We start from the raw sequence: 27240 nt of genomic DNA, 5'->3' as shown, positions 1-27240 counted from the left end.
GAATACTAGTAGCGAAAAATATTCTCTGTAATAGTTACTGTTGAATGTAGATATGGGTTTTGTTACTTTTATTTTTCAACTTTAGGAAAACAGTTTCTTTTTTTTTTTCTTTTTAAAGGAAATTTAAAAAAAAGTGACATTTTTCACTTTTGGATGGTAAACATACTGACTTTTGTACCTAAATCACGCACCAGAATTCAGAGCAGGTCAGTTATGTCTGAAATTAATTGACTTAGATTGACCTGGGTAAAATAATGTAGTTAATAAAAAATGATTTTACAAAGAATCTCTGCCATCAAACAGTATTTTAGGTAACAATTGTTGTCCTCTTTTTTGACTTGCTAAAGTGTTAAGAAGAAAATTAAGCCTTTTAATGAAATGTTACTGAAAATATCTAGAAAATAGTTGTATATTATGAAAACCATCCTATTACTGATTAATATTTATTATTGTTCATATTTGTGATTCAGATTTTCCTAAGCTCATTTTTATGCATATTTACAGTGCTAGTTCATTTTCAAGCAATAATCATATTTTAAGCTTTGAGTATCAGTTTCCCCTTGTGACAGTTCTACCAGAAGAGAAGCCCAGTTTGCAAAGTCTAATTACAGTAAAATCCTGATTCCTTAGCCTTGTTATTGGCAAGAATTTTGGCCATGGTGGAATTATGCTGGTGGCAAAGTTGTATCAAAAAAAACCACAAACCCAACAACTTAAAGATTTGGATGTAAGGTTCTGTAAGGTAAATCATGTATTAGGCATTACCAGATTATTTTTCAGCAAGTGCAGAAATAGTCGGAATTATTATAATGTGACATTCTAGCTATTTGCAGTAAGAATGTAAATAACGTGGCACAAAGCCGTATTTATAATGACTAATGAAAGCTGTTATACTGCACTCAGAGTGATGCAGAGCAACAGGGCAATTCATTAGGAGAAAAACAGTTAACAAACAGCTAAAGCATGCCAGTTTGGACCTTTTCCTTTCAACTTCAAAATATACACTCTGGTTTTGGTTTATTATGCTAAATAACTCTTTCCAAGGAAAAGTAGGTAGTAAGTAAGGTTACTGTTGCCTGCTGATTTTTGCTAACTCACAAAATGCATAGAGGGGATGTCATTTTTGGCTTTGTTATGGATAGATAAGTATGCTTGCACTGTTACGCTTGTTAAACATACTGTACTTGTGATTTGCTGCAATGGGATGTTGATTCAGCACAGCATATAAGCACATACATAAGTCCCTCCTGACTTCAAGCACCGCTATTTAAATTCAGTGTTCAACTAAGCTAGATCAGGGAGTCAGTAATGTAAATCAGGCAATCTGGACTTATACTACATGCTTCTATTGCGGCTTCTGTAATATTACCAATGTCTATCTAAAAAAACAGTGCTGACATTTGTGATTGATTTTTCTTTCCGTTTTTGTCTCTTTAAGACACGATTACAAGAAATAGAAATTATAAAAGCCGCATTTAATTTATTTTTCTCTTTTGTACAAGCAAGATATATAGGGAAAAAGACGACTGTCACAGAAGCTAAATTATAAGCTTTATACTTTTGAAGACAGGCTTCATCTGATATTTTATTTTGGAAATAGTGAAGCCAAAATAAAAAAATATACTTTAAGAAACTGAGTTGGCTGGTATAAAATATTCTTTTGAGAAGCCCCTTTCCTACTAAAGAAGGAATTCAGAGAGATATGAGTACTTACAAAGCAATTTGTTTTATTTCTTTTTTAAACAGTATTTTGTACAAAGTAATTTTACCCAACACTAGTGACAAAACTGTAGATGTCATTAATTTTAAACATTAAAAATATTACACACTGAAATCTTACTGTGATTTTAATTATATTTGCCCATACATTGTCATTTCCTTTCTGTTTTCATTGAGTAGCATTTCAGGAAATGTAATTTATTAAAAGGTGAAACAGATTTAGCTATCAAAGCTGTGCTACCAAAGCTCAGATTTTCACAAAAACTAGTAAGGTAACAGTTGCAGGCTTTGGCTACAAAACATACCAAAGGCAACTTGAGTGGTATGAAAACCAGGTACTTACAGGACATTTCCACTTCCACTGGATTGCAGCAAAATTTAGATTAGGTTCCAGTCTGATTGGTTGCATGAGATAATCAGTTTGCTATTAGTGTATTTTATGTTCTTACTAACATTTTCATGTTAGAATAAAAATACAGGAAATATGTGGCCAAGTAAAAATAGTACTTTAAAAGAAGGGGGAGAATTGAGCTTCCGTAGTGAATTACAGGTGCTAGGATAGGGATAGATGGTAGAATTTTGGCCGGTGGCTGCAATCTCAAGTGGCAGTTATTCATGCAGCAGAGCAAAGATGTAGCATCGGAGTTGGGCTGTCACCATCCAAATGTTTTGTCATTCTCTAAAATCTGATCGGGCCTTGCAAAAAATAACTCTCGTACTGTGATACTGCTTGTATAGATGGACCAAAGTCAATGTTAAAGTCTTAAAGAAAAGCTTTATGGAACCTTTACTGAAATTTCTCATCTGTTGTATGGTGTTTCCTATATGGGAACATCACTATATAAGAATGTCATTCCTCTGCTTAGTGGTATGAAGTATACATGGTGCCATCTGCAGATGCTTTCCCAAGTTTGGGATTCAGAAGATGCCTTCTCAATTTAGCTTTATTTTAAAATTCCTTGAAGATGTATACACCTACAATTGTTTAACTGTCCCAGTTATTCTTTATCATTCCCTGTCCCTAACTAGTAAGCCTTTCCTCAGTGAATGCACCTGTACAGACTCTTAAGAGGGATGGGAGATAATTGTCTACACCCATCTCCAATTTCATATTCTGTAGATGATTCTAATCTGTAACATATCTAGGGGACAGGTAAAATTTAAGTGTTCATTTCTGTGAAAGTAAATCTTCATATCTACTGCCTATTACAGAGTACTTTGGGAACTTATTTGCAGCGAATAATTATGGCAACAGACATGAAGCTATCTTATGTTAATGCCATTTGGAGGACAAACTTGTTTCTCAACTATGGTGCGTTCATATGAATGTCTAAAGAAAAATCTCATTAATATTTCAGATTGATTCCAGTATGGGTAGACAGCAAAACTATAGTTTGCTTATACAGGAGAAAGAATAAAAGAAGGATCAAATGGCCTGACTGCCGTACTTCCACCTCTTCTTCTCCTAGACAAAGCAGGATCTTACAGTTTTATGAAACTGCTGTTCAAGAAAAGGCCCTTTTCTTCTTGACAGGTTAACTGAAAATTCAAAACCTCCCGGCAACTACAGTTAATTTATAATCTTCTGTTTCTGTGATATACAAGTAGGTATATCTATGAAATACTCTGTCAAGCTTCTCTCTAATTGTCCATGGCTATTTTTGTTACATATGTTCAAATTCTGCTCAAGATGAGTAAATCCTTTGTGTTGTATGCATTATTCAAAGTAGGTCATTTCAATTTCCATAAATTGCAAGTCAGCCAGGTTTATTACAGCTTAAGACAGTTTAGTAGTAAGGAGTCTCTTTCTAGTGCATGGTAAGGTGGAGCTTTTGTAGGTCTAGTTCTACAGAAGTATGTATGGTCTGTCACATGCACATCAGCCTGCTAGAGTGGAGATGTTTATGCTTTCACAGAAGCAACATTTTCTATTAAGTCATTCTCACTTTTGTACTCAAATAAGAAATCCAGCCTTCCAGAATCATGCTGCAAGTTGTGACGCATTAAATGACCAGCTAATCCTGACACCCTATGTAGTTTTCCATACCAGTAACAACTCCATCTTCAGTTGTTACCACTTTCATTATGCATGTCGTCTTTACAGGCATATAGTTGTTCATTCCCCATCATCTCTTTTCCCTTAGGTTGTGCAGGATGTTCTTACTACTTAATTTCTGCTTTTCTGCCATGAGTCAGCCTTCCAAAACGCTAGCATGCCTTTGTAACTGGGACTTTCATGGCCACTGTGCTTGTTGGAAACCTGTGATCTACTAGATTGGATCTTAGCATGTCTGTAATTGTAATTGTTGAGTTCTTTCAAATGTTTTTATAAGCAGAACAATTCAAAGTTAGAAATCTAGTTTCAATTTTAATTGCAGGAAGAAAAAAACCTATATGCTTCTTGAAATATCTGAAGGACGCATATACACATTAGCTTGGACTGAGTTGCACATCACGAAACCTTTCAGTCATATTTAGGAATAGCTCATTCAGCCATATTTTGAAGCGCTATGTGGTAAATATAATACACCAAAGGGGACACTTCCTATATCAACTTTCTCAGCTTTGTGACTAAGCGAAGGAGATATCACTCTCTCTAGGCTAAGGAAGGCTGAGTTAATGTCCCAAATAATATGATTACCGATTTTCTGTAATTTTCACAAATTATAAAACTACCTTTTAAAATAAGTTCTTTTTTGTTCTAATATAGTTTTAAAGGAATGTTTTAGATGTTTGAAAATTTGAAAGCAACATTGTATAATGCAGTGTTGCAGAGCAGAACCTCTACTGAAATGGTGGACTTGAACATAAACAGCTTTTGTGGTATTGCTGTGAAGAATGACAGTATTTGAAGTAAGCAGGGCTGCTAAACTAGATGGCTTCTTTGGTTGTGTATCAGAAGTAACTACAAGTTGGGATGAAATGATACTAAACGGCATTTAGAAGATGCCTACTAATTATCTGAACAAATGTTTTTGTTCTTAAGAGGTGGTATTAGCTGATCTGGTATAAGAAAATAATATTGGAGAACGACAGGTGTGCAGCAGAATTTCCTTTTTCTTCACGCTGCTCAAGCACAATAATCACTTTTCTATAGAACCCCTTTGTGTAATATTTTACTTAATTTGGTAGGGGAAGAAATTCCATTTGCAATGGCAATCAATACGATACTTTTAAACAATCAGTGATACCTTATAAGTGATGACCGTTCCCAGTACATTTTAAAGCAACTCCAGAAGTACCTTCTCATAATTCTGTCATCTTCTAAAATCATTCAGTCTTTACATACCAAGCTTTCATTTATTCTTTAAGTTGCAGAATCCATAAGACTTATTCAGTAGCACTTAACTTTAATAGTTCTTCTTCATCTGAGTCACTAAGAATTACAGAACTTAGCTCTTAAGCCTTTTTTCTTTTGAAAATGGACAGGAGAAAAAGTGAGCATGCAAGAAAGAAATAAGTCATATAGGGGAAAAAAAAACACAAGAGAGAAATTGCTCTGTGAGCTGTATTGTTCATGAAGTTTGGTTACTACACATTTGTGTCCCTTAGTTGATAGACTGTTTAAGTTAATTTTACTTACTACTCTGCATAATACTAATCATACTGTCCTGCACGAAATGCGTGGGCATTTTTTGTGTTATGTTTGACTACTGAATTCAGCTGATGTGATTAAATGTCACCAAGGTAGAATGATGAAGTTTGAATCTTTATATCTAACAGCCTATTTTTTTGAAAAATTTTATGATCCAACTTAACAACTGTATCTCACTTTGAAGCTGGGCTTGAACCAGGTGACCTCGAGAGAGAGGTCTCCTCCAACCTAAATTATTCTATTATCAGAGAGAACTATGCCTCTTTATTAAATCTTGTAGAATTAAAATGGATAAGCAATTTTTAAAGTTACTAGACATGCAAATGTTTTGAATAGAAAGGATTTCTTTCCTTTAGAAGCCATGTAAAAGTTCTGTTCATTAATTTTTAGTAATATTTTCATATGCATATAGAAAATTAGCAGCTCCTTGATTAACATAAAAAGACATTTTGTCTTGCATTCCTCAGGTTCAGGTTTTAATGACACATCAGACATTTCAGAGAAATGTGTCAAGAATTTTTTTAGAGCACCTATTCTACAGTACCAAAGTACTTCTGTTTGATATTAGCAGCAGCCTTGGTATTTCTTTGCACCTTCTTTATCAGGGAAATCTGAAGCTTAAAAGGCTTTATTATTTTTTTCCGATTGACTTCCTTTTCAGAGTGGTAAAGTAAAGTATACATTCTTTGGACTTCTTTATGACTGTGATTTTATTGGTCATGTAACTAAAACACTATCTTTACATGTCTCCCTAAAATCCCACTGGAAAGTTATTTATTGGCAAATCATCTAATCCTAAATTTTATTTTGTGATGTTTAAGTGGAATCTGTTTACCTTCATGGCAAGCTGAGCAGTTCTGCAAGCTGTAAGACAATGTTTTACCTGCTGAGGATTCATTTGCATAGCTTCAACAGATCACAAATTTGCTCACAAAATTTAGCGACTCTTGGCCACTAAGAGATTTTCCCTAAAGTACATATTGTGATAGTTACAAGTTTTATCTCTAACTTTTTTTTTCCTAGCAGTTATAGGCATCTCAATTAATAAAGATGGAAACATGCTTTGCATTGATGGAATTAAGCTTACCATAAATTGACTAGCCTACCTTGTCACATTCAAATTGGAAAAACAAAAAAAAAGTTGTCGAAAATTCAATTTAGCATTACAGAGATTACTGCAGCATAACAGCCCTTTATCTGTAGTAGTGAATAAAAGCACTTCTAACAGTGCATCAATTTTCACAGCCATTTAGTAGATTAGAAAGCAATTGTAAACAGAGTAAAACCCACATTAACTCCTGTCAACAGCCTGCCTTTTTCTCAGTTATGGATTTGTTTGAAATAAGAGTGAAGTCTAAAGTGATTGCATCAACATCACAGATTGTATTATAAATATGAATGAACCCATTATAATGGACTGCATAGTAATATATGGCAGGCATTTGTCCTCCCCATCAAAGTAACAGCTTTTGTAAAGGAAGAATAGTTGTGACATAAGGGAACATGTCACTTTACAAGAAATTATTCTTCCCGTTGTGAAACAGTAACTGCATCAAGCAGCAGGTTTTTAAACTGTCCCTAATTCTATATTATAGTAATGCACCATTAATAAGTGTCTGGTATTTCTTTTAACTGAAATCAACTTAAAGATAGATATAGATATATAAAAAAATCAAGTATTTTAAAATGACCAGTTATTTAAACAACATTTCTGTTGTTTGGGGGGGAAAGAAAGAAAGCAGTTATGCATGGTTTTGTTTACTTTGGAAACAAAAGTATTTTTTTTCTTACCACTGCTTAAAAGCAATAAAAGCAGTGAGAATGAAAAGAATACTGGGTTTTTTTTTCCAAATAGGAAGTCATCAGGTAGCACAGCGATAATTACAATAAATTGATTTATGGCCGGTGATGAAAGTTGATCTTTAAAGAATTGAAGATTCTTCACATGCAATATCATTCAGAGCAGGGTGTGTGTTGGCATTTTTTTCATTTCTCCGGAGGGTTATTTTCCACAAGAAGATGTCTAATGTCTTTAACTAACAATGGACACCAGACATTTCCCAACGCCCGTTTCTAAAAGGTGTACTAGTGCATATCTTTTTAATTGCTTCCGTCTATTAGAGTATTCCTTATAGTCTTAAATAAGGACATTTTCTCTCCTACTACTCAATTGCTTTTGTTAGAAAACTCTGGCTACCAATGAATTGTGATACAGCTACCACGGTCTTACTTGCAACAGTATGCATCCTACTATAAACCAGTGTTTCTCTGTAGTAAAAAGGACAATACTGTATATTTGAGTTCCGAATTATCAAACACAGGATATTAAACGTTGAAGACCAAATTTTCAAATGAGGACAAATGTAATGTTTCCTATTTATGGGAGTAAAACGTGTTAGTAAAGTAGTTACAAAGATAAAAATACGATTTCCTTCAAATTGTGAGGATGAAATATGACAATATCTTCAATCAGCTGTTGCATTTCATTGTTATTTTTTGAAATATTATGGCAATTATTCAATGAAATGTTTTATGTGAAGACTTTACTAAAAAAGACTTTAAATTTTGTCCGAGAAAGGTAATGGTTTTCTCCACAGAGTTCGTATATTTTCTTTGATAACCCATGTATAATTGTAGCTTCTAACCTTCAAATATTTACATTTAAACAAAATAGTTCCAGGAATGGTGAATTCACTTAATGAACATTCTGGTTTACCCTGTAATTTCTATTTTTTGGTATTTTATTTATATTTTAATAAATATAGCAAGAAGATGTAATTAATGTATTTTTGAGAGTAAAATACTTAACTGATGCTATATCTAGATTTATATTATTTCAACCCAATAAAAAAAAAATCTCATGCTTTGGTAATAATAAAGGACATTTAATTAGACTTAGAGAAGCAATATAAAGCATCAATCAAAAAATATACAACATCGAAGAGATTTTTTCATAGTCGTGTCATTTCTTCATTTCTATTTTTTCTACAATGTTTTTTCAAACGTAGAAAATGGAGGTGATTGAGTGCTTTTGTAAATTGGACCCAGCTTCCTACCGTATTGTAACTTCTGATTGTTAAATGCTCCTATTTAGTGGATTTCACGTCTCCAAGTCAAATAAGCCTGCACAAAATTTAAGTGCTGTTCTGAGCCCTAGATTTATATAATCATAAATTTGTTCCCATTCCCTACCCTTCCTTTCCCTATATGCTATCAGGTGCAGCTGAAAATGGTCTTCCAAAACTCTCTCATCCATCTTAAGTGTTTAATTCTTCCCAAGATGCTTTAGCATCTAATGCAGATTCATATATAGTCAATGTTTTATATAAATATATATAATTAACTGTATCTCACGGTAATTTTATTACCATTAGCTATCTTACTAATATATCTTTTTTTAAAGAAATTGTAAACACCATTTAAAACCAAGTGAAACTACAAATGAAAACAGTTGCTTGAAACTAGAACGGGTGAAGGTCCCAGGGTTAGAAGGCAAGCTATCCTCTCACTATGACCTGATTTAGAATGAAATCCTCACAAAAAGAATTGCAGTTGAAACTGGGCTGTTGTTACTGAACTAACACAAGAAGTACAGTCTCCTCCTAATGACGTTCACGTCGCCCTTAAAGCAGTCAAGAATCACTATTCTCTGAATAGCAGATATGTCTTCCCATGGCAGGTGAGGACTCCCAGTCCAAGATTTACCAGTCTTTCTGGCTGGGAGGCCGTGTCAGTATACCCTCTACAGCCAGCCAGCTATCATCCACAACGCTACTCTCAATGGTGTCTGTCTGTCACACACTCCATCTACCTACTTCAGCCCACTTCTCTATCCAACTTACACCACTTCTGTTTGGAAAAAAAAAATTTTTAAAGAATATCAGTCAGAAATTGCCATTCAAAGCTGGCAGTTCTCAGACAGGTTTAGACACGTGTAAAGCCGCTAAATAAAGTTCAGGGTCTGATGTAGGTATATTCCACTTAATTACATGGGATCTGATTTGCTTGCCCTCGCTATCTATTCAAAACTAATCTAAGCTAGGCTCTTTCTCTAATTGAAAGAAGGCAATAGATATCTAAAGCATGTGCTTTTAATTGTGCTCTGAAGATTGCCTTTTTCCCTTGACTAGTCCCTCGACAGTGCAATCTCTTTGCCATTATTGTCCTGCAGAGTCAGGCACAATGATTCTGCACCAGGGCTACCATACTCTACAAGGATTTTATTTTAGTGAAATACAGCACTAGTGGGTGCATAGGATCCGTAGACAACATCCCACACTCTGTGTTACCCTCAAAAATTAGGTAGTTTGTGTAGTTAGTACAGTACAAAACAACCTCAGCCCACCTACAAATGGCTTATGTACTTGCCTATAAAAAAAGGTGTCTCCTACATTTGAAATACATTTCAGCTGGATCTCTGTGTATCACACTCGTTCCTACATCCATGAAAGAATATGGAGCTGTGCGTAATCTGATGAGGGAAATGGCATTTCTATTTTAATTCTGATGGGAATATGTCATTTGGATTTGTTTCTGAATGAAAGATGGAATATAGTGCTGAAGTCTATTAAACGTAATGAAAAGACTAATCAAAATAGTCTTTTCAAAAGACTGAGTCCTAAGTAACTGCATGTGTTTGTTTCATACCAAAAATACCTTTGTGTGTTGGTGTTTTATTATTGTTATTATTATTATTATTGCCTTTCCCGTGTTGAAACCTTAATGCTTTACTAATTCTTTAGCTTTATGTTTTATGGAATAAATCAAATTAAACATCATATTTAGTATGTTTACAAGTGAGATGCAAATAATCTTTAATATATGCATAAAATATGATGATGAGATCCAATGAAAATACTTTGTTTACTGCTTATTTTGAATGGCAGTGAGACTATATGAATTAAAGTAGTGTTGAATAACAGGTGCTGTTATAGTTTTTATCGCTGCATACTATTTTTATCCTTTTTTTTTAACTTGCTGCATACTCTACATAAGCACTGTTATGGGATTTTTTTTGAGAGAGAGTTCATAAAATATTTTCATGGGACTCAAATCACTTTTCCTTTAATTCTTTCATCTACTAAGCTAGCTATCTTACTTAACAGAAATTCAAACACACAGGACTGAGTAATATCTAAAAATCACAGAGTCGCCTTGCCATACAAAGCATCACATTTATATCTTCATCTCTAAAGACTGAACTTAAACAGTTAGTCCTCCGTGGATGTGAGATTCTTAAGTTTGAATGTGCACTACTGGAGTTTATAAGTTTTGCATGGCCAGGACTAAATCTAAGCCAACTTCAGTTTAAAGCAGTGATGATTTTCATCTGAAGGGTAGGATTCCATATACCAATATGGAAGTAGGAATCATTTATTTTATAGGCTGGTTTTAAATCTAGAATATGTTTCAAGCTTGTCAGAAACTTGCACAGCTACACAAAAGTATGGGTGTCACAAATCTGTAAAACATAGTAACCTAAACAACTATAAGATCTATGTCTACTTGAGAAAAAGCTTGGTGATCATGAAGGATTTTTAAAAAGGAAAAAAATTTGATAGCTAATGGCTGAGCAGCATATGTAATAATGGCAACTTTCACATCTACAGTCCTTGTCAGTATGTTATATAGAAAACGGAGTTCCCCTGTTTATATCCAAACTGGTAACTGTGGCAACCAGAATATAATTTATTTCAATTCTATTCTTTATGCAGCCAGAAAAAGCTTTGTGAAATTCTATAGCTTGTGTTAAATAGGTGGTGAGATCGATACCCATAATGTTCTAGCAGGCCTTAAAATCACCGAGTCTGCACCCTGTCCTCCGTCATAGAGAACGTATGATCTCTGCACTCTGCTGTCACCGTCCAGACTAGGAAGTCCACCTTTTATGCAGATTTTGCTGCAGTCAAAAGTCAGAAGCTTCCAGATACAGAAGTTACCTTTAGACGTCTGGAGTGCAGGCGTTCACATCTGAGTTAGTTACCGTAAGCTCTCGTCACCTGTTTAAAGTATCTACATTAGAGTGAAATGAAGCGCAGTTTAGAAGTGCTTGTTTCTCCTCATTGACTGTGAAGGGAGCCTAAGGCAACCAGCACAAATTCATTCGGTCCAGCGAATCTCACATTGGGATCAGCAGCCTTTGGTCAAGCACAAGGACGCACAGGACTAAGCATGCTCTTGTTTCAAATAATTTTATACAACACTGAAGAAAAGAGCTGGTTTTGTTTCTGTAGCTGCAATACGTATGTATCTGTAGTCAGTGAATTATATGTATTTCATAGTTGTAATAAGCCCATCTATACAATAGATGTATTCTGTACAATACACAAATCTAATGATTTGTGGTTTCTGGTTTGAAATTTAACTGAGAATATTTTAGAGTATTCATTACCACAAAAAAAAAAGTTTGTTAATTTAAAGAAAAGGGAAATGCACCTACACAAATGTAATCAAACTTTTGGTTTAAGCTGTATAGTCTTAGATAACAAAAGAGTTAAATTTATACATCCACTTCAGCTTATTGAAACTGTCCTGATTATAAGCTTAACTTAAGGAAAAAAATCTGTGTGGTTAGTAAGCTCAGAAAAAGCAAACATTTTTAAGAGAAGATGTCAGATAAATTCTCAACTGCAATAGCTGAATTCTTAGAGATAGAGGATATTCTCTAATATATAATAGCTGAATTCTTAGAGATAGAGGATATTCTCCCTTCCCCATAGTTTCCTCAGTTAAGATGTTTCTGGAGTAAAAAATATATAAATATCTAGCCTACTATTTTTGCTCTAAAATGTTTACAAATGTCTTTGGAGTCTGCTGAATTGTTATTCTTAACACTGCTGGCTAACGTTGAGGATCTAGATCTGTAAGTGGTATTATTTTATTACACAAAACTGAAAATTATATTTCTTCTATAGGATGTTACTTTGAAATTAATACTAGCATGCTTGAGATTTGCATTTTAATAAATTTTACTTAGACCATAGAGAGCTGCTGAACATTGGGAGATTTTTTCAATAGCATTTGTTTTCCTTCTATAGCATTTAATGCTATTTGGGTACAGCATTACTCTTTTGAAATGAGCACTAATGAAGATGATAGAAAAGATTTGAGAATACAACTCTAGCATATTGAGTATGAGTGAGTAACTTCACTGATAAGCTAGCAGTGTGTTTACAGAACATATTCGTTCTAGAAAGAAGTGTCATCGTGATTATTATTATATGTAGTGTGTTTACTAAAAGGTGTTTTTTAGCATCTCTTTAGAATATGGTGGGAGAAAAAGAATTTTCTTTTTTAGAATTGTGCAATGATCATGCCTATATACAACGTGAGGGTAACCTATGGACCTGGTCTGTATGAATGTGTGTACACGTAAACTGTATGCTTACCTTGTGTTCCAAAAAATCTTTTCAGGTATTCTCAGTGGTCTTAAATTTTTGAAGAGTATCCACAGAACTTCCCCTAATTGGCTGTCTTCCAGTATCTTCAGTTACATAGGGAATTAACAGGGAGACAAAAAAGTGAGGAGATTTCTGAATTTATTCCTCTTCTGAGCAACCAAGTGGTTTCCATCACAGACTAGCTTGGTTCTGGAAATAGGTTGTTTTGTGGTTTGTTTTGTCTACACTAAGTAGGCATCTATAATCGGTATAATTGCAAAGTAGTAACCATCAGTGATTCCACGCAATTGGCAAAGCTCACCCAAAAAGCAGGTTGAAGGGCACCGACAGTTCAAAGAATGTTTCCGCCATGAACAAGACTGACGATGGCTGGTTTAAAGGCAGTTCAAGTGTGTCTGCACATTTACATGTGGGAAGGAAATGCAGAATACATTGCTCGGACGTGATCATGGGGTATGTGCTTGGAGCTAAAGTCTAGGCTTGTAGAGGGGTGTATGCCAATATAAACTGGTGCAGTAAACAACTGAACAAAAGCCTAAAGAGAAAAAAAGGGATTGTGTTAATGTCTGCCTTGAAAGTCTTAAAACTGTCATGTGAACAGCTTTCATCAAATTTAGATATACAATGGCAGCTGAGTGAGTACAGAGTTGTTACAATATCTGCAGTTTTACTGGGTGTGCCTGGGGAGGAGTTAACTTTCTTCATGGCAGCCCATATGCTGCTGTGCTTTGGGTTAGTGACTAAGCCAGTGGTGATGCCACACCAGCGTTTTGGCTATTGCCGAGCAGGGCTTGCACAGCGTCAAGGCTTTCTCTCCCTCCATCCCCCGAACACACACAGCAAGGAGGCTGGGGGTGGGCAAGAGGTTTGGAGGGGACAAAACTGGTACAGCTGACCCAAACTGATACTCCATACCGTATGATGTCATGCCTAGCAATAAAAACTCAGGGAGAGGAGGAGGAAGGGGGAACGTTCATGGTTATGGCGTTTGTCTTCCCAAGCAACTGAGACCCTGCTTTCCAGGAGGTGGCTGAACATCTGCCTGCCAATGGAAAATAGTGAATGAACTCCTTATTTTGCTTTGCTAGCACGCACAGCTTTTGCTATGTGTATTAAACTGTCATTATCTCTATCCGTGAGTCTTCTTGCCTTCCTTCTATGTTCTCCTCACCCCATGGAAAAGGGGAGTGAGCAAGAGGCCGGATGGATGTTTGGCTGTTGGCCAGGGACAACCCACCACAACAGTAATTCTTTTTTAACGTATTGCATTACAACCTTAAACATATTTTGAAAGGATTAAATTTTTTTTCCAACTTCCTTCAGAAAGTCAGTTCACAGGTTTTATGCTTTAATGTGTCATAGTATGAATAGTATTTAGTTGAATGCCCAAAGTAACTGAAGAAAGAAAAGCATTAATGCTAATTTGGATAAACTTCAGTGGTCTTTGCTGTAATCTGTTGTCCTCTGAATTCTTGCACTGTTCAAGCATTTACATTTAACATGAGAATGCATTTGACCGTGCATGCTACAGAGAAATAAGTTAAGCATATATTTTTCTCTTTGTGACTGACTGGACTTGTGTATTATTATTTTAATTACCCCTCAGGCAATTTTCTGATGTGTGATCTTGTTGCAGGTCAACGTTCTGCGAGTCCTTCAACATGACAGTTCATAGAATAATTATCCTGTCATCACACCTTGATTCATTGTTACATCGTTTCTTGGGCTTTTTCTCTTACTCACATTTGCTTAGCAACCAGATCACACGTCTCTTATACTTATTATTCAAGTAATCACCCTCTGTAGCACATAGATGCATCAATTAAAGCTTTACAATGAAGTATATTGTTCTGTGTTGAATCCTCAGGTGTCAGGAATTAAAAATTGATTTTAGATGGTGCAGGCCTTCAAATGGCTAATCTGTGTTTATATGAAACAAACAAGCATGCTAACAATTCTAAACAAAAAAAAAAGTGATAGGTCACAATCAATAGGAAATGGATGATAAAATTATATTCTGTTCTTAAAGTGCCTACCCTTTTTTAGAGATTTACCGATTTACATGCAGCGATGAAATGTCTGAGTGCTGAACATCTATTTTAGATATGTTTTTTCAGATGCAAATCAATTTTGCATCTGCTTTATTTACTCTTACCTATATTCTTTGTAAACATTTTCTGGCTAATTTTCAGATTTGGGTAAATTTCACAGCAAATTATTATTAGAATGAAACTCGAGTACCCAGAAGCTGTCAGGATGGTTCAGTGATTTAATGTTGGCGTCCTGCAGCTTTGACTGTAATCAGCAGATGCTCTGGCATTACCATAAATGTTTTCTTAACCATCTCTGTCAAAAAGAAAGAGAAGATTTTTACTGTTTGGAGTCTGCTGTTTCCAATTAAATTCGGTTTGGCTTCTTTTGCATAATTAATATACCGTGGTGATCTCTAACCATTTGTTTTTAATATCAACTTTTGAGCTAAACACATTTGCAAGGCTGCTTTGTAAGAACAGACAAAGGAAAACCAAGTCTATGTGTAAGAATCCTTTGTTTCAGTGGCTTGGGAGGTCTTACTGCCTTCTGCCTTGATTTCTCAGTGAGGGTAAAGGATTTGGTTTTTCAGTCTCTTGTTTTTTTCATATTCTACATAAAATTTTTTCTCTAAGTTCCTCTGTAAGTGAGAGAGAGGTTTCTTCTGTAGGCGCAAAGATGTGTTGTGTCTTAGATTTCTTTGAAAATAAAAAAAAAAATCTGCTCTTACGTAGCAAGATTAACTTGTTCGCTGGTTATTGCTAAACAGTAATTGCGTGCAATTGATTAGGAAAAGAGGAAACTGGAAATGCTACAGTTGGCTTCTGATGTTTTTTACATACCAAAGTGGCTGCTAAGAGTCTAATTGTTAGAATATAGGGCAGTAAATATGTTCATCACGTGAAAAATGCGTACCATTAATGATGTTAAACACAGCATTTTGAATTCATAATGACCGGATTAATTACCCATGACAATGTCTCCCAAATTTGTCTCATATGATAATTCAGTGATATTTGGAAGAGTCAGTAAATGCCATCTTTAAAAAATAATTCCTCTTTTAGATTCTGTTGAAATCCTCATCCCTTTTCAAAGCAATTTGTCACACTTGCAAAGTACAGTTGCTGGTGTCAAATACACGTATGGCTGGATCATGTGCGGAGTATAAACATTTTTTATAACCCATCTCTCCACACATGAGCAAGGCCCAATTACAGTCCATCCCAAAGACGGAAATAATTAAGTGAAAGCACATAGCATTAATTAGAGCTTCATATAAAGAGAGAGAGAAGAATTGTCAAAGGAATATGTATGCAACCTTGTCTTTGAAAATAAAGATGAATCATTTTTCCTCTGCCTTTATTTCACAATATTTAGTTCTGTGTGAGGTCTTCTTGAAAATATACTATTTCCTGCTACACAGTTTCAGTCTCCTTGATCACATGCTTTTGACTGTTTTCTGCAGAGCTTTGTCAGAGGAAAGAAAGGACCACAATAATAATGCTTGAACAATTAAAGTTACATGAACTAAGATGATCCGGCTTCATCCCATCTCCAGTGTATTCATGAAGGCAATCTTGGATGTTAGTTTACACAGGTTAAACTTCACAATCATGTCTGCTTCTGTCCTGTTGAGAAGCACCCATGCTATAAAGAAGCACAGATATCTTTAAAGCTGACGTCAATGTTGTATAAATCTTTTTTCGATCTACTTAGGACTTGGAGTTCTCATAAATACTTTTCCAGGTTAGTAAATCACTACACTTTCACCTGTCATAGCAACAACAGCATGCAGCGCGCTCTGTTGCCCTACTCCCCTCCAGAGACTGGTTTAAAAAACTTTTTAAAATGAGAGGAACCTGAGAGCCGTATGCTATTCTTGCAATCTTTTGGATAGTAGTGAACGACAGCCCACTGTGACTGTGACCTGTGTGGGCAAGAACTGCCCCAGGACATTGGTCTGGTACCTGTTACAAGAATGTGAGAAAATTATGTTTCTACTCAACTGTTAAAACTAACACCCACCTAATTTACTTTCAGCTCTAGCCTTTCATCTTTATGCTGCTCCCAAAAACATTTGCAGGACTCTGTAGATGCCCCTTTCCCTTAGAAGCAGATAGATTGATTCCTTAGGAGAGAAGCACAACAGGTGATGAGGGAAAGACAATTTTTCCCATTGGTTTGATCTGACATTACAAAATATTTGTGTTCTACCTTCAGGCAATGCAACCTACCAATACTCTGATTGCTGATATAAACCTGGGAATGGAAGTTTGGGCTAAAAATAGGAATTACAAATGGTATGGTTTTGTAGCAGTTATTAGAATAGTTAGGGAATAGCTTGTAAACATTTAATATCAAGAATAGTGGATAAGAAATAATTTAGTGTTAAACTCTTAAGGCAATTACTAGACATAGTTATATAGGTTTTTTTATATGTTTGTGCTAAATAGTAAATACTTAGCAGAAACAACAACATTATTTAAAACTACAGTGAGTGGAATCTCATAAATATCAGGTGAGTCTCTAAGACTTGCTTTGTTGTTTGGATTTGTTGGGGTTTTTGTTTTCCAGAGGTAGGAGGCTTCCTACCGTGTTTTTTTCTGCAACAATTCATAAAAGAAGACACAAATTGTGTGTTTCTTTTCCATTTTGGTTATTTTCATCAGCATATTACTTATCATTACCCATTGCAGCTGCCAGTGGCTTTCCTTTGATGGCAGCAGTCTTTATGCATATTCCTGAATATCTTTATCAAAGTGTACCTTGAAAGCACTATTCATCTATAGGTAGATGCTATGCAGACAGGTTTGGAGACTAAATGTGTCTACTGCTCAAAGGCATCAGTGGCAGTTTAGTATGTGGGATCTACATAAATTATCGTCAGCTGAACAGAGGATAGCTTTAGACTGTAGACCTCTATGTATCTTGTCACAGATCACTAACTTATACAGTCATCATTTTTTACTCTCTCTTAACTCTAAAGAGGATTTGAAATGGCAAGCTACAGTATACTTGTGAATAAAGTAGAAAAAACCAAGTAATAAACCACATTTCGGGAATTTAAAACAGTCTAAACATGTTAACTTCCAGTTTTATCATTGTAATTTCCTGATCATTTCCTGACTTAAAGAAGAGAAAAAGTTGATGTTTATACTATTTGTACCTTGGGAGAAATCTCATAAACACCTAGGCTGCATAACATTTCTGGCCACTGCCTGAAGACCCACTGCCACTGGGTATCCATGTAGATCAATATTTACCTTTTTACCCCCTTCTTCCCAACATAAATAAGATTAATTTATTATTTATTAATACTGAACTTATGCCAAATTGTTTATCCATTTTGAAATTAAGAGACTTATGCATTTAGTTTTTTAAGAATTATTCAAACCGTGTGCTCTAAAAATCAATAATGACCACAAATTAGGTTTCTACTTTGGAAGTTTCCATTTTGCAGTTTCCTAGAAACTCCCAATGTGCCTTCATTTGGGGAAAGATGCATGAGAAGACACGGAAGATCCACTGTAATTCAGAGTGAAATAGGGAGGATGCCACACTCCTAAGTCTGAATTAGCCATCAGACACCTTCAGAGGTTTCTTCTCTCACTTACGTAAAAATCTTGGGTGATATCTGTCAGTAGTCTGATCCACACTTTTGTTCTCTTTTCATCTTGACAGGCACTCAAGACTTTCATTTAAATCCCAGTAACTTAAAGTTGCATTTCTTGTAACAAAAGTCATTGGCATATTAGAGGTGAGAATATATTAGTTTAAACAGAGAAATTGGTCCCAACTCAATGCAAATGTAAAGTACATTTGGAAAAGACAGGAAAAAGATTGAATGGAGTGATCAACAGGAACATAGAGTAGTCTTTGAGAAGATGTAGGTAGGTAAGGGATTAAAAGAATTTTTGAAGGGTTTGCGTTTGGGCCAAGTAAAAGGGAGCTGGTCCAGCATAGTTCCTCTCATCACAAATTAGTTTGCTCAGAGTTTGTAATTGATTTTCTTTGAAATTTAGTTTCTATAAATCCTCCATGCTAGCCTCACTTAGTGCTGACATACTTTATTCTTGCCTTTGAAATGAACAAAAAACCCCTGTATTCACTGTTTCTGGGAACTTTGTCTCATCTAAATTGAACTTACTGATTAGTGTTCATTCTTTGTGTTTCACACCTTTTTAACAACAACACTCAAGAACAGCAACAACTATTAAATGAAAAGTGCATAAAAAATGTTTTTTCAAGTGTTCCAAGAATCAGTAACACTTTTCCATGCCTCGTTAATTATTGTCTGCTTTAGATTACTCAAGTTGTGAGCATTTAGCATGAAATACTAAGGTGTGAGAAATTACTTATCAAGCAAAGATCATTCGACTACAGCTACCGCTCCTTTAGGTGTTAGGGCTGGGGCTGCAGGGTATAACTGAAGTAAGTCATAACAACACACAGCACTCCTTTAATATTTCAGGGACATTCTCCAATCCTACCCTTGTCAGTCACAGAAATTGTTGAAAAACTATGAAACTAATAAAAAGCGGCAATAAAAAGTATTTAAAGTATTTTCCATTATACTATCCAGCAAGGAGCTATCCCATTTTTTATGAGTGATGTTATGTAATAGACATGGACCTTCTAGCTATAGCGGTCTTTCATATTATGTCCAAATTCTGCTTCTGGGTGGTAAGGCAGGCTTTTAAGAAAGATAATTAGGTCTTGTTATGTTCTAACACCAGTGCCAAGGTCTGGAAATGGATTTCAGAAGGCCAACTTCGGGCTGTATAAATTACATTAAGGAAAGATGGGTGCCTGAAAAAACTCAGGGCTCGCAACTGTCCAGTATCTTAGGCTCTAATAGGAATGGGGGGTCAGTGCAGGAAACAAGACCCTCATTTCATACTTGAGAGGAAAACGAATTAGTAATTTTTCTTATTGGCATTTCTGATAGTAAAAAGCCAAGGGTTTGGAATCAGGAAGTTCAAAATTACAATTTTTAGAATTGGTGGGGGTTTTTAATTGGAAAATTTGAAATAGGGAATGCTAAAAGACAGATGGAGTCGTCTTATCTCTAGGCTATTGTGGTAGGTTGGTCTTGGATGGCAGCCAAACTGCCACCCAGCCGCCCATTCAGTCCCCCCTTCGGTGGGGTGGAATGGGGAGGAGAATAGGAAGAACAGGAGCAGGAAAGCTCATGGGTCAAGATAAAGACAGGGAGATCACTTACCAGTTACTGTCATGGGCAAAACAGTCTCGACTTGAGAGTGTTTGCCTCGACATGAGGCAAAACAGCCTCAAGTTGCGCCAGGGGAGGTTTAGATTGGATGTAAGGAAAAATTTCTTTACTAAAAGAGTGGTTAAACATTGGAACAGGCTGCCCAGGGAAGTGGTTGAGTCACCATCCCTGGAAGTATTTAAAAGACGGGTAGATGAGGCGCTTAGGGACATGGTTTAGTGGGCATGGTGTTGTTGGGTTGATGGTTGGACTCGATGATCTTGGAGGTCTCTTCCAACCTTAATGATTCTATGATTCTATGACTTGGGGAAAATTAATTTATTGCCAATTTTTAAATAAATATATATATAAAAAACCTACTGATTTGGGTATTGGGAAACAAAAACAAAAAACTACACTCCTCCTGCTTTCTCAGGCTCGGCTTTGCTCCAGGCCCCTCTCTTACCCCCTTATTATCACCACAGGTTACACTCGGTCCCGTCAGTGAGGCAACTAACTGCACAAAGGGGTGACGGGCTCAGCTGTGCCCTGCGGTCGGTCCTTTGGAGCCATCTGGAACTGGCTCTGTCCAGCACGGGGCAACCCCTGGCTTCGCCTCACAGAGGCCACCCCTGCAGCCCCCCCGCTACCAAAACTTTGCTAGCTACACCCAATACAGCTACCTACTTTAGAGCTGAAGCAGGAATTCAGAACCTCCACCTTGTCCTGAACTTAAGAACAGAGGTCCTCAGAATGTCTGCCAGCAGTGGGCATATTCAGCCTTTCAAAATAAGAGTCTATCTAAATAAATCTCAACCATCTGAAACGTAAGCCAGTATTGCCCAGTTTATATCAGAAAAAGTAGTTCACACTTAGAAACCGTTTTGCTGTTTTCCTCATACCTTCAGCAAAGCACCGGGGATGCTTTATACTTCGGTATCGGCAAGGGAACCCTTTAGGAACATCTCCAGATTAACTTCTCAAGGGCTTCTGTTTATTTAGATGAAGCATATGGGGTTATGCACTGATATCCTCACAAGGCCCATGGTATGCGACCATTGTCTAAATACACTTGGTAAGGTTGCACTGGGACATGCGTGATGATGGGGTCAGTGTAATTTGTGGAAGATGGACAGGACTTCCAGGTGGAGGCTGGACTGCTGTATGCATTCCAGCTTGTGGGAATGCTGTACAGCTACATCCAGAATCAGCACATCGCACTGCTGTCAAAAACACATGCTTTTCTCCCCTGCTGTTTTGCTGGGAAAACACGTGAGTGCAGCACCAACACGGTGTCGTAGCTTTTCCCTGACTTTCAGTTCCATGTTCCAGGGACAGGGAACCAGAGACAAACTATGGCGCCGCGCTGGGGAGCCAGTGATAAGGGTTATGGCTAGGGCTGTTGCTTTTTCCAAGCCAAAGCCATTTGGCGTGGGGGCATGCCCTCAGAATATGTTCTAGCCCGGGCAAGTCATGACTTGCAAGGTAAAAATAATTTGCGTTGATGGTAAGGCTGGTGTGTGTGGGCTTTAGAAAATCTTGGCATAGACATAGCTTCAGGAATATGATGTGGCATGTGGTGCACAAGCCAGAGAGACCAGAAATATTCCACTGGGTTTTTGAGCATTTTTCGCTGTTAACTTGGTAAAAGATGTAATGAGGTTGCAACTGCAATTGTTCTTTCTTATGTTACGATTTTGTCATGCCCCACATTGAAATGTATGACTGTAATACAAGCGTATAATGCCATGTAATGCAGTTCTCCTTATTGTATTTGCAACTTTATTTTTCAATCGGTGTACAAGTATTTACATAAAAACTAAATATGTCCTTAGTATCAAGATTTTTATTGAGAAACTGTGCAATGAAATAAAGCTTTTCAAAGTCCTTTTTTATTTTAAATATTTATTAGTCGTTTTAAAAAAATCTGTATCTCTACTTTAGTGAGTCTCTTGCAATCATTTTTGTTCTTTGTTAAAGGTAATATATAACAGTATTATGCAGGATTTAAGAATCTCCAGCTGATCATATTTTGCTTCCCCAAGTTCACAGCAGGCAGGTCTCATACCACCGATTTTTTTGTTCACATGCTAGTGCACAATTTCCTTTTTCTGAATATAAAGTATATAGCCTTTAGTAGATTATAAGCATACCATTGTAAGTTATTCTATGCTAGGACACCGTTTAAACTATGGAGAGCTATTAAGCACAATTTTCTGTCAACTGAATTTCCTGAGCATTGTTGTTAATCAAAGTATTTTTAAAAGATTTGTATCTAGATGATAGTAGCTATTTGGCTCTAGGTTATGTGAATGCGATTTTGAAATGTTTTTGGTTAACAGCAATGTTCAGGAAATTCATATCTGCAAAAACTGAATTTTAATAGGTTTGAAGGACCCACAAGAGTTAGATATTGAACAAGGGAAAGAAAAAGATTTAAATATCATGGAATCCGGACACTGAGACTTCAGTAGTGTACAATGCGATCTCTGCCTAACCCGTGCCTGGAAGTCTTCAGTAGCAGTAAAGTCAAAGCTATTATGGGTAAATGTCTTCTCTCCCTAGCGTTTAGAAAACATAAACGTGAATTCAATGTTTCTGCTTTTTTTCATCTGCATAATGATTGTTATGGTACAGGTGAATGACAGTTTTTGATTTTTAAAAGTGACCAGACATTAGAAACTTGTCTCAACTACTTCCAATATATACAGCAAATTAGTAAGTTCTGTCTTTATCCAGTAATTTTTAATGTCTGATTTCTTTTTGTCTTGCTACTGCCGGAAGGTACACCTTGCTACAGTAGGTGGACAAATAGTGCATCGCCAGAACTGTAAGCTTTCTTCTTAACAAGACTTCATGTAGAAGTGCCTTTCCATGAGTAGTTTTCTTTAAACCTTCTATAATCTTATTATATTCAATACTCTAAAAGTGTATTTGAACCAAGATGTGTGTGTAAATGTATTTATTTTATTCTGCAATTTGTTTCAAATATACTTTACTGCCAAAAGCACAAACCGAATTTATGTATGTCCATGATGTAATGGTTCAAAGTAGTTTAGAAAAAGCTGTTCATATCTGTGTGGTTTATGGATTTTCTGTGGGTACCCTTGTTCTAGAAATGTAGGATTGAAATGGTGGCCCAACGTCACTAAGCCATCTCCTTGCTGTTGCAAGCAGCCATATCAAATATTGTCTTCAGAAACAGATCAAATTCCTCCTTATAACTGGTTATGGTTTTTTGCTCTCCCTTCTATATATGTGCATTCCAAAACTTCATTACTCTGATGGTTCAAAAGGTTTTAACTTGTAATGGAAATATATTAGTGGCTGTTTATTCTTGTGCTCACTTTGTCAGTCAATCTCGACTTGGGGCTTTTCTTGAAAGTAAATAACTATAGCCTTTATAGCCTTTATCACAATAAACTAAGGAAGTCCAGCTCTTCTACTGTCCTGATCAAAGTTACATGCTGACCTGCAGCAGCTTGCAGCTGTTGTAGTTTTAAATTCATATGCAAGGTGCATTGGCTTTTTCAAACCGCCCACCTCAACAGTTATAGGTTGAAAATACACTTCCTCAGTGTTACCACTGTTGCATGGGATTCGAGAGAGGTTGCGGTAACAATCCAAAGTCATGACTGTGGAATGGATGGGGTACCAGATCACCAATGCATGCCAGCTTTGAATCAGTGTGTGAAGCAGTACAGGGTGTTTAAGAGTTTGGGGTTAACACAAATTAATTCCTGCTTGATTAAAATAAAAAATTGGCAGGGTAGACATTAATATTTCTGAGGAATTAGTGAGACTTTTTACCTTGCTAGGACCTAACTAATTTTAAACTTCGACTTAAATGGAAGTGATCTTTCACTCTGATGAGAAGAATGACCCCAGCAGCATATATACCTCAAGTATTACAGCAGTTAATTCTTTAGGTGCATATTTACCAAAGTGAAATCTAGGACTGTAAGTAAATATGTATGCTTTCTGAGCCAGGCCTAGCAAAGTTCAGTGTTTCGGAATGAGTTTCACAACAGCCAGTTTGCTAAGCAGGGAACTGCCTACCTACACATCTGCTAATACTGGACATGCACTTAAGCATAGCAATGCTATATGGAGAAGTTCCTCCTTGATTGAAAGAACATACACAGTAAAGATGCCACCTGATTTAGGAAGCAGCTGAAATAACAACTCTGAGATTATAAAACTGGATTTAGATAAAATATGTGTGTCCAAATCTATTTTTTTTAATTGACGCTAGCTGCTCTGTATTTTTTGTAGCATGGCTGAGACCAAAGTGTTCTCATTATTTAGGAAGTGCTGCTGATCACTAGCCTAAAGTGTTATGTATTAAGAACACGACACTGTGATTTTTCCAGTGAATCATGGCATCTTCACTGCACAGGGGTTACAACAGATGAAACAAGGACTACTCACATAAACTGGCCAGTGATTAAGGCACTTTCCTAATCCCATTTCCCATTGTTGCAGGACCCCTCAGACTGAAGGGAAAGACTCTGGTCCTTCAAGTTGAATGCTCCACTCATTAGTCTATGCCTAGAAAGTCACAAATAACAAAATGATTGCTGCTGTTTTAAGGGGGAAAAAAAGACACAGCTGTACTCAGCTTTGCTCAGTCACCGTCCCCACGCAACAATTCCAGATTGTAGGCAGCAAGTTATGGGACACCCCTTTCTGCAAGGCTAAATCAGTTACCGAGTTTCAAAGCGGGATAAGAGTTCAGATAGATCCCCACATCTACTACTTCTTAATAGGTAACTTGCAGCTGTTCCCTGCTTAGACTATTTGCTGTTCTAAATCTCACTCTAAGGCACCTTCCTCTGCCCCTCGCACACTATGAGAAACTGGGGAAAATATTGCTGGATTTTACTTTGAGGGCTCAGTTCGTAAGTGTTCACCACTTCCGTTATTTGGTCTACGTCATCATACCTAATTGATCCTCATGCTTGAGTATTTTGGAGTGAAGACAGCTCAACTGCAAAGTAGTTAGAATTTGGGTGTTGGTATGCTTGAGAAGCTTACTTTCCGTGCCTAATTTATTGTTGCCTTTTTAAACAGCCAACACCTATACTTAATCTCCAATTATATGACAGTATGGGTTTTTCCTACTTTAAAAAAACGTATTGCTTTTCAAAACACCAAGTATTTTTCCCATTGTCCCTAGACTGAATGTAAACAAAAAGGGCGATGGTGCAGCTAGCATTTTGTATATTGATACAGGTAGCATGCTTTTATCAGCCTGCAAGTATGTGTAAATATCAATCAGAATATCAGAATCAATAAATATAAACATTTAAATAGAATGGGATATTTAAGAGTGTACATTACAGGGATATTTTAATTATATATGACGGGTTTATTTACATGTAATTATAAAGATGTGTTCATACCCAATCTTTGGCCTCCTGTAATTCAGGAAAACTGAAATGTGTGCTGCTGCATCTTCAGGGTCAAATTATTTTCCATAGTATAAAATAGAAATTACATTTTTCAGCTAAGTGCAAAATTCAGCTATTATCAAATTTTAATTAAGAATTGTTTGTCTGATTTAGAAGATGATAGAAAGAAGGTATTTATTTTCCTCCACTTGCCAAAAGGTGATCATACTTACAAAATTTGCTGAGATTGTCCAAGAAAGTGTGTAAAATCCTCATCCATCACCAAGAGCCCCTGGTCAGGGAATGACAGTGCAGTAAATATCTTCAGCAGCTGCCTTTTAATGTACAAGCTGTTTTCGGTAGGAATTTTCAGCACTCACATAAAACACGCTGTCATGAGTGACTGCCTGTGCTCCAAAGTCATTACTATTGGGATGATGGAACATCTTTCAGCGAATAACCAAAAAACTTTAAATGTCATGTCAAGTTTGTTGAAGCCATTTTCAAGCCTTGCTCAAGGTTACATGAATATTGAGTACACCTGTTTTTAAAAAGTTTGAGATCTATGAGAGGGACCACTCATATGCTGGTTTTGAGAACAGTCACTTGATTGGGGGGGGAGAACAAAAAAGAAATCTGTCTATTAATACATGTCAATCCAGCAAAGCTCCTGGATATTAACTGAGTGGAACTTGTGACAGTCAATGCCAGTGATGTTCAGCAAAAAGTAGCAAGTTATGCAAATTCTGAATATTACTTAGCTGCCTAAAAGATCACAAAGGAAAGAAAAATTATTACAATGGAAAATTAAATTGAAATAGATTTTTTTAAATACATTTTAAAATTTGAACAATTAAAAAAATACGTAGAAAATGTAATTAACCAGATAAAACTTTGGAAGACACTGAGAAGTGCTAGGTACTCTGTTTTTTCTTTGACTCCAGTAAGAAAGGAGGATCCTGTCAGGCTCCATCTGTGATTTTGTAGGAAATATGGATGCTAATCTAACGAAGTCATGTAAAGTCTGTATCACTTACAAGGGACCAAGCTCACTGCTTTTGAAGTGATAATATTTTTTGTCTTGCCTCCCTGGCAATCGTTACTCCTTCTAGTACATCATCTGCATGTAAAATTTTGTCTGATCAAGAGGTCTTTTTATATTACAAAATATTGAAACTTAGTATTTTAATAGTGAAATGAGGTTTATTTATTTTACCTTCTGCAGAGAACCAGAAAGGACAACTAGAGAAGTCATGTTTGCACCACAGTATCAGTTCAAACTTGACAAGAAGCCCAGTCACCAAAGAGGTTACTTATGATGTGGAAACAAGTTCTTCTACGGCATGGAACAAGGCGGTTGGGAGAAAGGAAGCCTGTCATGGAGAAGGCAACAAAGAAAAGAAAATAGATCGTATCCGGTCTCCTTCTAAGGGGGAAGCCATTCCAGAAGTAGAAGCTCTCCTGGCAAGACTGCGAGCGCTGTAGAATAATCACATAAAGGATTAAATCAAAGCTTAAAACCAAGCTATAATAGCCTACATCTTTAAAGATACACTAATTTTCTATTATTGACATTACATACTTCTGAGTTCCCAACTTCACTATGGATGAATACTTCTAAACTGTTCGTTTGCAAGACTGTACGAAATGATACTATAGTTTTGCATAACTGCAAGATGATTTTTATTATATGTTTTTACCTACTGACCATACGAAAAATGTCAGAAGAAACAGATACTAAATTATTCCAAGGCACAATCCTTTTAGTAGACAAACTGCACACCACATGTTTTGAGAGCTTCTCAAAGTAGGCATATCTTATAAATATTGTTAAATCATCATGCCTGGGAATAAGGGTCAGTAAATAACAGAAAAGGTATTCTTATATTT

The 27240-nt window shown here is 36.2% G+C and overlaps 1 protein-coding gene across 1 annotated transcript in view; it reads left to right on the top strand.

The window, feature by feature from the left end:
* The window catches only part of DIAPH3 (diaphanous-related formin 3), a 234091-nt gene extending 207062 nt beyond the window's left edge, over nt 1-27029 (top strand). Inside the window, exon 26 of the mRNA XM_009323204.1 lies at nt 26576-27029. Coding sequence (XP_009321479.1) covers nt 26576-26835 — 260 coding nt within the window. The 3' untranslated portion in view covers nt 26836-27029. The remainder of the gene's footprint in view (nt 1-26575) is intronic.
* The last annotated feature ends 211 nt before the right edge of the window (nt 27030-27240 follow it).

Source organism: Pygoscelis adeliae, unplaced genomic scaffold (genome assembly GCF_000699105.1).
Source record: "Pygoscelis adeliae isolate BGI_AS28 unplaced genomic scaffold, ASM69910v1 Scaffold134, whole genome shotgun sequence".
NCBI lineage: Eukaryota > Metazoa > Chordata > Aves > Sphenisciformes > Spheniscidae > Pygoscelis > Pygoscelis adeliae.
Note: the sequence above shows the minus strand (reverse complement) of the source record. Positions and strands in the feature narration are given on the sequence as shown.